Here is a 17,279-nt window from a genome sequence, read left to right as displayed (position 1 = left end):
AGGCAACAGAAATTGTGCAATTGTGCGAGGCCTAATGCACCGCATTGTGCGGCGCAACAACAGAAATTAAATTGGTCAGGTCTCTGTACTTCCTCATTAGTGCGATGCACAGCGCATCGCCCAGTGCAGTACGCTAGTGCAATTTTCACCCGGTTAATTCTATTTCGGCTAAGAAAAGGTATTTTAGTCCAAGTCCTCCCATACTCGATATAAATACACCGTAGACACAATTTTAGAAGGGGATTCGACCTAGGAAAGTTTTAGAGAGCTACCACGATTTGAAGACACAAGATTTCATCAAATTCTCTTGTCAACAATCGGTGCAATACGAGAGTTTGTATCGTAAAATTGTCTTTGATATTTTCTATATTCTTAAATTTATTTGTGATAACTTTCTCCATATCTATGGAATAGTTCTTCCCTAGGGTTTTGACGGATATGGTATTTTGAGTGTATAGATTTAACTCTAGTTTAATTGTTTGAATACATTTATGGAGCTTTGAACTGATTGCGAAATTATTCACCTGTTTATTTAATCGAAAGATTGAATATTTTAGTGATTATCTTTGTATTATTTGGTTTGGTTTAATTTAGTGATTCTTCTAAGTAATCGAGAGAGTTTTTTGAATTATTGATTAAACCAAGTTAAGGGGAATATTCGAGAGAAGTTACCCTTTAAGACATAACCATCATTTTATTGTTGCAATTGTTTACCGTGCTTCAATTGGATTAATTACTAAAATTAACGTTTAATCAAAAGAGGAACCTTAACTTCAAGTGTAATCTGATTATCTGTTGAATTCGTGAGAATCAACAGTATTATAGAGTGAATTAACTCAAAAATTGGATCCCGAGTCAATTATCTTGCACCTATCTAGTTAAATACCCTTATTTCTCTCATTGATATTTTTTCTTTGATCATCTGCTGTCTTTTGTGATCAATTATTAATTGCTTAATTTTTAGTAGTTAATTGTAGTAATAGTCATCAAATCAAGTGTTAATTTTTCTGGATAGTAATCAACTGAAGATTATTCGAACACTGTTTAAATTCAATCCTTGTGGAGACGATAATTAAACTATACTATCTTTGACTAACGAGCAATAATTTTGTGTTGTGTTTTGCGCTCGTCAGATACTGAATATGAACTAGGCCTTGAAGTACCTTCTCTCGAATGAAGCAACAATCGATGTCGATGTGTTTAGTGCACTCATGAAACACGGGATTAACCGCTATTTGAATAGATGACTTACTATCACAATGTATAGAGGTAGGTAAATGAATATCCACAACTAACTCCTTGAACAAACCAGCGAGCCATACGAGCTCAGCAACTGTTGAAGCAAGACTCTGATACTCTGCCTCAGCAGAGCTTCTAGAAATAGTGGTCTGCTTCTTGGACTTAAAGGAAATTGGAGACACACAAAATTTAACCATATATCCTGTGACAGATCGCCTAGTGATAGGACATGAAGCCCAATCACAATCGCAAAATGCTGTCAAACTATTATCAGCAACATTAGACATAATAATACCTATTCCCGGAGAAGATTTGATATATCGAACCAAACGAACATCAACTTCCATATGAGAAGCCTTTGGTGAATGCATGAATTGAATAAGATTTTGCACTGCATAAGCAATGTCGGGCCTCGTAATGGTGAGGTATAAAAGCCTGCCCAATGAAGAGTGTGAGCATCTGTGGAAAATTTGTGGACAACTGGTCAGCCTTACTAGGTAAATCTGCAGGAACTGAAGAGTTAATAGAGGACAGGGGAGGAACATGAAAAGTGGGAACATCTGTGGAAAATCTGCAGGGATCAACCACCTCTGGAAAAAATAGCTCAGCATTGCCTTGTGTAGTCTTGAAAGGGAAGATGGATTCATTGAAAACTACATCTCTACTGAAGAAGACTGTCTGTTTCTCAAGATCATAAAACTTGTAGCCCTTTTGAAAAATACCATAGCCAAGTAGAACTGACTTTATGGCCCTATTATCTTGCTTGGATAAAGTGGAGGCATAACATATACATCCTATGATTCTCAAGTATGAGAGAGAGGGATTGCGTTTATATAAGACCTCAAAGGCATACTTATTATCTAAGACAGACAAGGGAATCCTGTTGATGATATACACTGCTGCTTCAATGTAACATCCCCAAAACCTTGAGGGCAAACCACCTTGAAACTTAATGGATCTAACAGTCTCAAGGATATGTATATGCTTTCGTTCAACCACCCCATTTTGCTGGAGTGTATATGGACATGACATTTGGTGTATAATCCCATATGTGTTAAACAAAGCACCACAAGTAGAGTTAAAGAACTTTGTACCATTATCAAACCTAACCACCTTGATAAAAGAACTTTCACCCTCTTCTTCTATAGTTGAAGCATATTTTCTTCATATTTTTCACCGCAAATATCCTAAATCATCGCACACAACTTAATTAGTCGTAAAACTAATAATTAATATATATTGGGTATCTTTAACACCAAGCAGCACCAAAAGCGGTTAAAATATGGGCAGAATAACATTAAAACATATAAAAATATGCCTAACATCACCACCCTACACTTAAACATTTGTTCGTCCTCGAGCAAAGTAAAATCATCATGTAATAGACCGAACAAAATTAAGCTTATCACTATCAAGCCACAACTTTTCAATTAAGCTCCAACACCTATGACTTTGGTTGATACAAAAAATTAGCCATTTGCATATACATTCTCTACTTACCTCCCCCATGTTCAAAACATGCCATGCACAATATTGAACAATTCAAAATAATCAAATAGCAAATTTGGAACATCTTAACTTCAGAAATTGACTCCCTAAAATAACTACTTTTAGGTCAACTTACTTACTCTCATTGAAGAGCCTAATAAAGTCACTTATCCACCATGAAACATGTGCCATCATCACAAAATAAAGAGAGACAGTCCACACACTCAAATAAAATTTGAACATAATTTAAGGACTTCAAACAATGAAAGAAATCACCCACTCTCTCAAATAAGTTCACATGCGCACAAAAGGTACCATAGACTTGCCCATTATGTAAATGTCTACTAATGTAGGCCTACTCAGTCTAAAATCAATTAGAACTTTTTAATAGTTGTAATGTAGGCTAAGGGGCGGACATGATGCATATAGATAATAGTGACTAAGCTTCCCAAGCACATACAACATAATAGATAAAAACATACTTCATCTTTTTCAAGTACCTTCCTTTTATAAATTATACAACACCCAATCTCTCCCTTTATTTTTTTTCCTTCTTTCACTTTTATGAAACAAGGAAGTCTCTTTTTTTATTTTTCAACACATTTTTTCTCATGTGTTTTTTTTTTCCTTTCCTTTTCTTCTCTTTATTTTAACAACTTGCGTTCCTCATTGCAAATAAATTTTGTTTTTCCTTAGCCTTCCATCTTTAAATGGTTTCATTCATAGTTCAACCAACATTCCACTTAAACTTTAGCTATTAGCTCATTATGCTTTTATAAGTGCTCAAGGAAGTAGGGTTCAAAAGACAGATGATTTAGCACAAAGAGGTTAAATTTTGTAATAGGACTACAAAATAAAATGAAATTAGGCTCAACGGGGTTGACTAGGGTCAAATAACACATGGTAGGATAGAAAATCTCAAACGAGTCAAGGAAGGCCTAAAATTATTTTTTAAACTGAGCAAAACCTAAAATTTTACTTCAACTCACATGCAAGGCAAGTTCTAGAACTCTCAATCAAAGCAAGTACAGGCACAATTTTAATGCACAGGGCACAACAGTTAGCACAAGAGTCAAGAAAATGAGCCTAAGCGTCACAAAACAAACTATTTAATTTTTCAAGGCACAAGTAGTTATCGAAAACTCATGGGGAAAGTTATAATCCACATGCCTAGGCCTAACTCTGTTGGTATAAAACAAGTTACTAAGTGTTCCGAATTCAGTCTCAGTCTCTTGAGTTCTATATCCTACACTATTTCAAAAATAAGAAGTACCCGGTTCAAAAATTCATCCCTTGAAAAATAACTGATACTCAAAGAAACAACAAGAGGGATTATTGTCTACCTAAGACTAACTAAAATCAAAAAAAAAATTCTTTTCATTGGACCTTAATCCCTCAAGAAGCGCCTGATTTATAGTCGCGACCCGACTTACACCAACTTCACAACTTTTTCTTCTACCTCAAAGATATAAATCGTATCCCCAAATTTGAGTCAAGCTTGTGATTATGGTTCTGGGGTGGTGCTACGAATACAAAAGAACCAATCAAATAATGTCGTATTTTGCATTTCTTGGCCTTTAAGTGAGAAATGTCGTTTTGTCTTCTTGGCCCAGCGAATTTAAGAGTATATGCACTTTTTTCTTCATTCTTTGATTCCTCTATAGGCCCGAAAGGATCGATTCCCATGTCATCATCCCAACACAATGTTGAAAAGTAGTTAGAATGAGGTCCAACACGCTCCAACTCTAAAATCTCTTTACTTTTGCAAAATTCCTTTACCTCGGCATCATTAATAATATTGTGGTCGAATGGTTGGAACTCCTCTTTTTGCTCCACAAGTTGGCTAGTATCCACAACAATTTGTTATTGGGCATCAGACGCCTCAACATTTTTATTCAATTGAGTATGCTGTCATGGATATCTGAGCCAGATTTGTCTATCTCTTGCCTAAGCTCAGTTCTTCCTTCTATCAGTTGTTCTGCCATATTTGAATGACAATTACGGAGAAACCCATGAAAATTCAATGTTTGAGCTTGTTCCTCTAGCTGAGATTGGCTCACGATAGCTTCTTCAAAGTTATCTTCTTATAGGAACTCACTCTCTTCGTGGAGTTGAGATTCTTCTTTAAAATTGGCCATTAATTCTTCCATTCTAGCCTGTAGTACTTTGATTTCTAAGGCAGTCGTTTTTTGAATTTTATCATTTTGCTCAATTACTTGCCTCACTATATCCAAAATACGAGCAGTACGTTCCACATCCTCCACTTCAATGCTTCTATCAAACTCACAAATATTATTAAAAAAATCATAATAAGAGCTCGGAGAAGGATAATAAAAATTAGGACAACCGTCCCAACAGACACCTTAACCACCACACACATTACAAAATATTCCACTCGAAATATTCAGATGGTACCTCTAACTCGCTCCCGAAATTATTTTCACAATTTTGCCACAAGTGTGATCCTCCACGATATGGACAGGGATCACCAAAATAAGAATAACCAACATTCAACCAAATTTTATTAAAAGATGTCATCTAACACAAGTAAAAACATACTAAATTATACTAAAACTAGAAAACATAAAAATTAAAATTAAAACTTGACTTCATAGGTAGTAAAAGCTTTATCTTGTGAAACAATTAATTTCGAAGTCCCTGACAACGACGCCAAAAATGTGTTACACTAAATCGCACACGCAAGTATACGCGGTCAATCAAGTACCAAAGAGTGAGTAGAGTATCATTCCCATGAGGATTTGTGATCAATTATCCACTAAATCACGCAATTTCTAATTTATTGAGTCAAGAATAATTTCAAGGGATTTTTGTTTGATTAATTATACTGACTAAAGTTGCGATTAAAAAAAACTAATTAATTATCACACTTAGCACGAAGATTTTAATTCAATGAGAAATAAGATTACAGGGTCCTGGTTGGATAACAATCCTGTTGAATTCTTCAATCAACTCAACTTATTAATTTATCTGGGTTATTAACCTGCAAGGACAAGAATACTCGTAGATATTTGACAACTTCTATTCGCCTATTCAGTTTATTCTAAACTCTATATTCCTATGAGATTAGAGATAAAAAGAACACATTAACAATTTCTTGCACAATTGGCTAAGCACGTCGAATAGGTATATTTCTATCCGTATTTATAAATCAATTTCCTCAATGACTAGGTTCAAGATCACGCTCTATTCAATCCTATTGCAATCAAGAATTACCTCTTTCAAGTTCAACTCAAGATTCATATAGAGTATTTCACTGTTAGCTAGGCAGTAAAATAATTAGGCTCAGGATATGAATAAACAACTTAATATGATAAATTAACTCGTCAAATCAATATCTGAATATCAACATTCATGTAAAACCATAACCCAAGAATAAACGAGTTTAGCCACGCATAGTCATGGTAGCAATCTCAAGTAATTCCCAAGAATACATAAAAATCAATAAAAGAAGGAAAAAAGAAGAACTCAAGACGAATTCCACGGTCTCCAAATTCTGTGATGGCTTTTCCCCGCTTCCAAGTGTGTTAGATGACCTAAAAGAGGCATTTTTGGCTTATATATTGCGTACAAAAGTCGTGGGCCAAAGTTTTCCTTTTCCTTTTCCGAATCAACTTCAGGGATTCATGCTGAGTTGGATGTGTCGTGTCTGCCTTAGCTTGAAGTTATCAGCATCGGATGCTGGGGTGGATGCTTCGCGTCCATCCTCTTTTCCCTCAACCTTGTTGCGCCCATGTGCGGATGCTAAGGTGGATGCCTTATTACGACTTCATTACTAGAGGTTCTCCAAATAGTCTTTTCTTCTAGAATGGATGCGACGCATCCACCCTCTTCTCCTATGGCTGGAGCATATTTTCTTCATATATTTGCACTCCAAATAGTGCTTAATTATTCGTAAAACTAATAATTAATACATGTTGGGTATTTTTAACACCAAATAGCACCAAAAAGAGATTATAACATGGGTATAATAATATTAAAATATATAAAAATATGCCCACCATCAATCTTCTTTTCAAACTGATTCAAAACCATGACAATACAAAATTTAAACAAACAAAAAATATCTGCTTTAATTCTCATCATAAATGTTCAAGTCCATCTAGAGAAATCATCTATAACAGTAAGAAAGTAATTCATGCCATCATAAGTAGCACTGTTATAGGGACCCCAGACATCCAAATGAAGCAATTGAAATGGTTCATTGGCCCTGCTAGCATGTGTTGGAAAAGCAATCCTAGTTTGTCTAGCTAGTGGATACACATCACAATTGTCCAAAGTAAAACTAGACTTATTCTAGAAGAAGGAAATTTTCCTTAGCACATCCATGGGAACATGTCCTAATTGTTTATGCCAAATCTTAAAAGCTGTAATTGTTTGTACTGCCATAGATTTGTTGTGAGTATAAGAGGTATTGCTAGAATCTGACTTCAACACATATAAGCCATCTTGTTCTCTACCAACCGCCTTCAGCCTCCCACTGAAGAGCTCCTGTAACAAAAAGAAGTCATGATAGAATGCTGCAAAACAATTCAAATCCTTTATCACTTTAGAAATTGACAAAAGATTGAATTTAAAATCGGGCACACATAACGCATCCTTAAGTAGTTCACCTTCAGTCAACTCACAGTCCCAACATAAGTAATCCTAGCAGACTCTCCAGTTGGCATTTAAACTTCTCCTGAACTTCCTATTTCAATACCATTTAACAACAACTAGTTATTATTAATCATGTAATTAGTAGCACCAGTATCCACTATCCAACTAAATTCCTTTGTAGGAACAAAACAAGAAGTCCTGCCATATGTGCACTAGGAAAAGAGGTACCTACCATGTGAGCACTAGAGTCTGAAAAGGATGACCTGTTGTTTAGCATTTGAAAAGTCTGATTGTATGGATCAAGTATAAAAACAGGAGGTTGAGGCACTAATGGTTATTGTACTGACTGCACCTCTGTTTTAGCCAAATGACCACCCTTTCATGTTACAGTAGTCACACTTCATAAGTTTGTAGCATCACTCTCTAGTGTGTCCCCCATGTGAGAGAAATCACCCTCAATGTTATAATTTCTTTTCTGCTTCTGATTATTGTTCCTAGAAGTAAACAGGGAAGTTGGTTCCATGGACTAAATAGAGATGAAGTGACTACCAGCAACCATTTTTTGACACTCATCTTGTAAAATCATGGCATATGCCCGATTCACAGAACGTTCCTTGTTTTTCATTAATATCTCGATCCAAGCTTGACTATAACCATCATCTAAGCCCATCAAAAATTGCCAAAGTAGTTGATACTGTAAATGCGCAAGGTGTTTTTTTTATTTTTCACACTCACAAGGTGGTGCAGGGATGATTGAATCATATTCATCCTGTCACGACCCAAAACCTACTATATACCGTGATGGCGCCCAACGGCGCCGTTAGGCAAGCTAACGATGAACTAGCACGTTAAATATTTATTTTATTACTTTCAAAATCATAAATTTTATTAGATAAGGAAATTTACGCATTTAAAATTATGGGTACATACATAATTAGTAAGGCACAAAAATAAAAGGTGATAATAATATGCAAACCCATAAACATTAACTAGAATATCCCAAAACCCGGTGTCACAAGTGCATGAGTATTTACTAAGGATTACAATAAAAATACAACATATGTCTGGAATGTTAATTAGACATAATCAAGTAAATAATACAATGGAGACTATGTGAGTTGCGTTACGTATCTTGGAATGCAGCTCACCATAAAGTCTCATCGGCAGCCGTGCCTATGCGTCAAGATGACCACCAAATGAACATGTCAGATCCTACATATTTAGTGCAGAAGTGTAGCATGAGTACATAAATCAACGTGTACCCAGTAAGTATCTAGCCTAACCCAAGAGAAGTAGTGATGAGGGTTCGACATCGACACTTACTAGTGGTCCAATAAAATAATATAATACATTATAAACAGATATGAAATACAACATCAACCATGAGATAAAAACTGTAACTCACATAATTCTCCAACATTTCCTTTGATAATATAAATTTGTCGAATGTCATATGCTATCTCAACAGATCAGAAGTATCAAATATAATCTCAAACGGAAAAGGAATACCATATATATGCCATGTCTCAATAAAAGAAGGCATCTCACGAGTATTCGGACTCGTACGGTGTTACGCACGATTATGCCGATGTCGTACGGCCCGATCCAGAATGGTGTGTACACTGCCGAGGGTCGACCGGCGCAAACCAGAGATGCATCTCAATATGTTGCCAGGGTGTTCGGCCTGATCCACAGAAAAAAAAGAAACTTATCAAATTACAAGTCACGTGCATACAACACAAGTACATGAGCATAAAGTAAATATAACTTTTACCGTTTATCAAATATCTTGCCAAACAACTCAAGGTGATAAAGCTCGTCCTAATATATTCGCAAATCAATTTCAATTATAAATTCAATTAATTAAGCTAGCAAATTGAGTTCAATTAATTTAAATATTATATGATAAAGTCCTAAGTCTGCCCGTACATAAATATGGTGTAGCTACGTACGGACTCTCGTCACCTCGTGAATACGTAGAACCCATAACTAGTAGCACATAACAATTTGATACCTACGGGGTAGTTTCTCCCTCACAAGATTAGACATGAGACTTACCTCGCTCCGAAATTATGCCTCTCTAGCTCCTCAATTCAAAGCCACATGATCCGAAACTAGTCAAACAACATGCAAACCAATAAAAATATACTCATGCACTCATAATTAGCTAATTTATAACAATCCGCTCGAAAAGTCAACTCTCGGGCCCATGTGCCCGGATTGCAAAAATTTTCAAAGATAAACACTACTCATAATACCACAAACCTAAATATATAATTTATTCTCAATTATGTATCCAATTTCGTGGTCAAAATCCAAAAATACCAAATTCTAGGTCTTCTCCAAAAATTACACAATTTCCATAAATTTTCATGTTTAAATCCACATATAATTCATGTAGTTAACTCACAATGTGTAGAAATCACTTACCTCGAGATTGATGATGAAAATCTCCTCTTTAAGAGCTCCAAAAATCGCCCAACCAAGTAAAATGTGAGAGGAATGGGCTAAGTCCCGAAATAAAAGTTCACTTCTGCCCAACGATCATTGCACATGCGGTCACTCGACTGCATCTGCGGTCCTGCAGCTGTGAACAGCCCCCGCCTCCAGCATTTTCGCTTCTGCGGACAAGGATCCGCTTCTGCGAGTCCACTTCTGCGGAATTTCTCCGTTTTTGTGCGTCTTCATCCCATGGCCCGTATCTGCTTTTGCGAAAACAAACTTCGCACCTGTGGACGCGCACATGCGCTTCAACCTCCGCATCTGCGGAGAACCACGCTTCATCTCTTCTTTGCTTCTGCGCTCTTCTGTCCGCATCTGCGATAAATTTCTCGCACCTGCGAATCCATCCAGGCTCAACCCCAACCGCTTCTGCGACCCTTGGGCCGCTTCTGCAGTCTCGCACCTGCGGCCCAAACCTCGCAGGTGTGATCACACGAGAAGCCTTAAGTTTCAGCAATTCTTTAAGTCCAAAACTCGATCCGATTCCAATCTGATTCGCACCCGAGGCCCTCAGGACCCCATCCAACCATACCAACGCATCCTAAAACATAATACGAACTTAGTTGAAGCCTCAAATCACGTAAAAAAAATAACAAAAGTATGAATCGACGGTCAAAACATTTCTTTCAATTTTCAAACATTCAAACTTTGTCGAACGCTTCCGTATTGCACTTAAACATTCTGAATGATGCCGTGCAAGTTACAAATCACGATACGAACTTATTCCAAGGCTCGGAACCCCAAACGAACATCAATAACGCCAAAGTTCACTACAAATCAAACTTAAAAAATTCTAAAACCTTCAAAATGTCACTTTCTACAATAAGCGGTGAAATACTCCCCGACCACCTGATACTCAACCGAACATACACCCAAGTCCGAAATCATCTTAGGAACCTATTGAAACCTTCAAATCCCGATTCTGAGGTCATTTACTCAAAATTCAAACGTTGGTCAACTCTTCCAACTTAAAACTTCCGATTTGAGAATTTTCCATCTGAATCAACTCCAAACTTCTCCAAATTTAATTCTGACTATGCGTACAGGTCATAAAACATGAAGCGAAGCTACTCAAGGGCTCAAATCGTCGAACGACGTACTAAAGCTCAAAACGGCCGGTCGGATCGTTACACATCCCACAAATCCTTTAACTTCAAATAATATGCCGATACAGACAAGGTTCCTTGCGTTAGGGTAAAAATTTCTTTGTGTAGATAATACATTCGTGAAGAATTCACCTTATCAAACCTCTCACGAAGGTTTTCCCAGATTGCTAGAGCACTAGGGCGAAACAGAACACCACTTAGCAAATCATGCCTTACATTGTGCATTAGCCATGATTTGACAATTGCATTGCAACGATCCCATAGATGATTGAACCTAGTTCCATAGGTATCTCTGGTGATCGAACCATCAACAAAGCCCAGCTTGTTTCATGTTTGCAACAAAACATGAAACAGATACAAAACATCCATAGCTTGGCTCCAAAGTGTAAAATTTTCCATTCCGATCAATTTAATTTTCAATGTAAGGGAACTTGGTCTATCAGAAGGATGCAGATACAAAAGAATGATTGTGATCAATCACAATCGATTCTTGCATGATTGATTATTTAGAAAATTCTTATTCTTCGACTGTATCTCCCGCCATTGGAATTGGGGCACAAATCAATAAGCAAATTTTTGGTGAATCTCTTGATTTTCGACTAAATTCGTGAAGAAAACCCCTAGATTCACACGATTAATGCTTGGATTCCATGTTACTTCTCACAGTTTTGGAGAATTGAATGGAAGCAAATAGAGAGGATCGAGTTGCAGAGAAAATGTAGAGAAAGAAATTGTGAAACAGATTTTCTGTTATTCTCACTTAACCGACTTTGTGTTCATTTACACTGTTAATATATAATGAACAAACGAGCGACTCTAGTTAATTAGTCTAACTATTGTCTAAACAATGACCGTACACCTAAGTGACAGTTGTGGAGTCGGTGAGTTCCTCTACAATAATTACTTTTGAGTTTGCGGTGAGAGAAGGTTTATCTTTTAGATGAAGCTATTTATAAATATAACATGTCTGTCTTTTGAAGAACCAAACCACTTTCTGTTCTATTTTACAATATACATCATAGTTATCGTATATATACTTCCCCCATTATAATATTCCAATATAGTTGTTGACTTTAATTTATTATGATTATTAAGAGAAAAATTGTATATAAATTAATTTGCTAAAAGAACATGTAGGCGCCATTAATAATTTTGCAGTAAAAAAGAGGAAAATATTTTATTCGTATTAAAAAGAGTTAAAAGTAGTGTTATTGATGACTATTTTTGCAGAATTTTCCATTAAAAAGTAGGAGAAATATACTAAATTATAACATTTTGGGCCAAAGAGTACCGACTAGTATATTCCATTATATGGCTTTTTTCACTTTTAGTCCGTACCAGAAATTATTAATATTTTGTAGTCGAAAAAACATATAATTTTTATATAATTTTTGTATATAACATATATATATATATATATATATATATATATATATATATATATATATATATATATATATATATATATATAAATTAGACAAAATATATATATATTTTTTGTTATTATTTTTAGAGCGGCTATACAGTATATTTTTCCTATATTTTTATATTATGGTTCTTCCATTCATATAATTTGGCGCGCAAGTGCAAATTTATCGATTTTCTTTTGTTTCTACTAGTATTATTTTTGTTGAGTTTAATTCATACTGTAGATTAATCAAATTTATCATGCTTGTTCACTCTATGCTTACAATCAACTGCACATGTTTCGACATTGAGCTACCTATATCCATTTGTAAATTTTTTGAGCATTGATAGGGTTACAATTTAGACATTTAACCACTGTAATTTTGCACAAAGTATTAGAGTCAGACCTCATATAAGAAGTTAAAACTTAGAAGGCACGGCTTCCAAAGAAGTACTCCCTCCGTTTTAATTTAAATGGCATTTTTCTTTTATCAAGAGTTAAATTGCGTGAAGTTTGACCAATATTTTAAAAATATATTTTGTTATCATATTGACATGAGAAAAATTGCAACTTATAGTATTTTTCGTTTAGTTTTTTAATATCTAAATTTTAATTTTAAAATACTAACTTGAACTAATTTAATTTAACTTCAAAGTTTAGTCAAATTGACTCTCGATAAGCAAAATGTGTCATCTAAATTGAAACAATACAATTTTGTGGTAAGACTTTGAAAAATCATATATGTAAGAGGAATTTCTCCCCTGTTTTGGGTTTAAAGTTACGTTTTTCTTGACGATTTTGTGAGTGTACGCGTATTGGAAGAGTAATTTGTATTTTATCTAAGGTTTATTAACATACGCAGTTTGCTTAATTGTAACTAATAACCCATCTAACATGCGAGTAGTAATTTCGTCAAAAAGCATTTAATAAGAAATATCTAACTACTTTAAATGGACTCTGTAAATTTTCACTCTGTGAAGCTGTAAGATTATATAAGCAGCTACCCATGCATTTCAAAATTTTGCTTCTAGTTTACACATGTTTTAATGCTGAGAAAATTTGATACTGTACAATTCAATTCCACATTACTATCTCCAAATAGCCATTCCTATCTAACTTTTCTGTCGTGGAGCCTTGACTAGGCCGGTTTCCTTTTTTATTTTTGTTGTAGTGATTTTCTTGTTATGATACTTTAAGAAAATCATGTACTACATATTAATATGCAAATAAAGTTCAGTAGAGAATCAACTGCATACAAATAAATTGATCACAAACCACTCCACATTCCCAAATAATCTAATCATTCGCTACAAAGCCAAGAGGGAGCAATAGATTTCCATATACAAGCACATGTTTGACACACTTATCATATTTATATCTCTCCGTTGTTTCCTTTTGTTTAAATAACACCCCAAAGCTAGTAAGATTAGCAAGAGCAAGAAGATATTTTCTTCATCTCGCTAACTTCAAAATCAGAACCAGAAATAACATCAATCTTCAACCCTTTAAGCAACCCATTATTGGTTTCTTTGATGTGATTTCCATTAGCAGCAGAACCTATCAACAAAGTCTTCCTTGACACCACTTTATATATTTCTTCCAATAGTTTCAAGAATGCTGACTCTACATTGTGGCCGCTAAGAGCTGATGTCTCAGAGAAAAATAGCCCTTGCCTCTCTGCAAATTCGACTGCATCTTCGGTTGGAACTGCCCTCAAATCGACTAGATCGGCTTTGTTACCAATCAATGTGATCACAATAGAACTATCGGCATGAGCCCTGAGTTCATCAACCCATCTAGCTACATGATCGAAGCTCTGTCTCTTTGTTATGTCGTAAACTAACATAGCTCCTAGTGCTCCTCTGTAGTATGCACTTGTCACTGCTCTGTACCTGTTCGATACAGGGGCCAATGTTTGTACATTATAGGCAGGGAAAAGTATGGATGTACCTACTGTCTCAAGCTCAAAAGAAATAAATTTCTTGGTACTAAGTCTGATTTAATACACTGCCTGTTTAAGTTTGTACCCTCGTCTTTCTACATATCGTACTGTAACTAGGAAGGTTGTGAAACTTTAAACTAGTTAACCAAGATATATTCAAGATGTCAGAAAACACTCATCTAGATTACATTATGTTACCATTCTAACTTAAAACTGATCTCATGGACTCATCAAATATAGTATAGTGCGACATAAATTTGATTGTTTAAGATAATTCATTTGAGTGAGAAATTACAATTAATTGATACAACCACATGACTAGGAAAGCAACCTGTACAATGTGCGTGTTGAAAATCGCTATCCTCGGCTTCATTAATGTAGTTGTTAGGGAGGGTAAAATGGCATGTGGTAGCTGAAATAACGTTGTCATAGTCCAAAAACACGATATATTAGTAGCGACGGAAGAGTTGGGCCCTCATTAAGTTGGATTGTGAAAGGTAGTAGGTTCAATCAACTTACTAACTCTACAAATGATGTTGCTGGACCACTGTACTTAGCTTGACTAAACAAAACTATAATCTCTCAAATTTAACCCTATTAGGCAACAATATTGACTTAGTAATTGCCCCAGCGAAAAGCTAAATCATATTGAGTTGAAAAATATGAGCAAAACCAACAAACCAGAAGTCATGATGAAACTAAGTGGAAGGGAAACTAAAACAGGCATTATGTGAAAATGAATGAACCAATTAATTAGCACAATTGAGAAGACCCTGGCGGTCCGGCCTTTCACGTGAATCCCGTGCATAGCGGGAAATTAGTGCATCTTGATGACTTTTTTTTTATAAGAAGAGAGAAAAGAAGGAAAAGAAAGAGAGAGAGAGGCAAACCTTTCTTGGCCAGCAGTGTCCCAGATCTGGGCTTTGATGACTTTGGACTGAATGGAGACAGTCCTAGTCTGAAACTCTACACCAATGGTAGATTTGGAGTCAAAACAGAACTCATTCTTAGCAAACCTGGAAAGTACCTGAGTTTTCCCAACAGCAGAGTCCCCTATTACCACAATCTTAAACACATAGTCTATCTTAATATCCTCATGAACACCCCCATTCAAACCTTTCATTTCTTGCTGTTGCTTCTGATCGTCAACTATAACGCCACTCATTTCTTGGTTCATCTTGTAAACCAACTGCTGCCTGCTTCTATACACAAAAATAACTTAAGAATGATTTTGTACCAAATGATCTGTTGACTGTTGGGAGTCAGAAAGAAGAAGAAGAAAAGCTTATATTAACTCCTTTACTTTACTGGTCCGCAAAGGCTGATGCAATTGTATAGGGTGACACTGGACAGTAACCTGACATTACTCGTTTCAATTGTATCACTGAGTAAATGTGTGTATATGTCGGTCTGTGTCAAAATTTCAATTTATGGGTACAATATAGTACGATTTAATGTTCATTATATTGAAAGACTGGTTTTTTAAACTGCTTTGCCATCTCACATACTCATATATACGTTGTTTCTAAAGTGGAGTAGTAGGGTCTTAATTTCAGGCGAAATGCCCGGGAAAAATGTGACGCAATTAGCCTTTCAAGAAAGCAACTTATGATTGTCGAGGTGTGCCTTATAATTACAACCAACCTTGAACCAATTATTAAAGTTTAACTAAAGCTAAAGTTATTTGGTTAGGTATGCAACCCTACATTTGACAACAATATGTGTCCCTTGGCCAAAATAAAATGATAATAGTTGGCGGATCAAAATTTTTTAGTATATTGGTGCACTATTAAAAAAAATGAGGAAAAAATATATTAAGTGAGAATTGATCCCTATTCGTCTTGAAAATTAACTTAACATTCAATCAAGTGCATCATTCAACCTTCTTGAAAGATGGGTGTCAACATTTAATATTATACTAATTTTAGAATTCTATTGCATCAACACCAAGCTGAGGAAAGTAAAAAAATAAGTCCCTTATCTTTTAGGAGTCAGTCTAATTAAAAATATACCTGGCCAGTTTTAGATTATTTTTTTTCCCACCAAATTGAACACCTGTTGTTTTCGTTATATTTAAACCACATGGTCTAATTATGTTTAACGGAATTGTGAGCTGTTTAAACTGAACTCATGATGACTGCTCCTTATTTCATTTCTCCTAATTTGTATTTAAGAAAAAACCTAACTTTAGGATTTCAACAACAAAAGGGTGCTATTGAGGATTCTAAGGATACATCAACACTAATTCATTTGCAATGGTAGAAAGAAGCGTATAATGAGTTCAATCCGCCTCTTAGTTTCTTTAGCCTAAACAGCTCATGTGCGTCTAACGGACCAGTGCTGCCAAACATAACTAACTCAGCATGTTTTAACTATAATGAGGATCAAATGTGCTCAGTTTTGATTAATATAAAGGGCTAAAATGCTTAATTGTACATTTGAAGGATTATTTTAGACCAACCCAAAACATAAGTAACTATTTTTGCTATTTTTTCTCCAAGCTGCAACCCCTTGTATTTATTAACCTTTCATTCTGCCTCCCCTCTAATAAAAAAGGAAACTGAAAGAAAAGAATAATTGAAGCAGGGCATCCACAAGTGTGGTTAAAACAGTCAAATGGGTGCACATTTTAGAGATTAAGATTGAAATTCCATTAAAAAAAATTAGGTGAAATCTTTCCATTTATTGGAGCTTCCATGGACAGAATTATTAGTTATTTTTATTGGTGAAAGGTGATAGATATCCTGTAAATCTTCAACAGGGTTGTTTAAAAGAATAATGAAGGGGTTTTTTTTTGGGGGGTGGGGAGGGGGGGGGGGGAGGGGCGTTCTTAATGTACTGTTTCAGGCAAATTCAAATAACGACATAAATGTACCCTCATGCAATCTGATAACTCTCCGACACAATGCTATGCGCTGACGCTTTGGCGAAAGAAGTTGAGCTAGAAAAGCAAAGACAATGGCCAAAGCCCTAATAT

At 35.5% G+C, this 17,279-nt stretch overlaps 1 protein-coding gene across 1 annotated transcript; it reads right to left on the bottom strand.

Annotated features, from left to right (window-relative positions):
• Positions 1-13,623: 13,623 nt before the first annotated feature.
• LOC107819881 (ras-related protein RABA3-like) lies at positions 13,624-15,743 on the bottom strand. The gene is made up of 2 exons (XM_016646054.2): positions 15,193-15,743; positions 13,624-14,252 (listed from the first exon to the last, which is right to left on the bottom strand). The coding sequence occupies exons 1-2, from the start codon at positions 15,477-15,479 to the stop codon at positions 13,787-13,789; spliced, it is 753 nt and encodes a 250-aa protein (XP_016501540.1). The 5' UTR covers positions 15,480-15,743; the 3' UTR covers positions 13,624-13,786.
• Positions 15,744-17,279: the final 1,536 nt, after the last annotated feature.

Source organism: Nicotiana tabacum, chromosome 19 (assembly GCF_000715075.1).
Source record: "Nicotiana tabacum cultivar K326 chromosome 19, ASM71507v2, whole genome shotgun sequence".
Taxonomy (NCBI): Eukaryota; Viridiplantae; Streptophyta; class Magnoliopsida; order Solanales; family Solanaceae; genus Nicotiana; species Nicotiana tabacum.
The sequence above is the reverse complement of the archived record's forward strand: the minus strand, read 5'-3'. Positions and strand labels throughout refer to the sequence as shown.

Excerpts from the sequence above, each read along its gene's own strand:
- LOC107819881 (XM_016646054.2), bottom strand. The coding sequence starts at position 15,479 with ATGAACCAAGAAATGAGTGGCGTTATAGTTGACGATCAGAAGCAACAG. Across the intron at positions 14,253-15,192 it reads GACACTGCTGGCCAAGAAAG|GTACAGAGCAGTGACAAGTG; the intron begins GTTTGCCTCTCT and ends TGTATCGAACAG.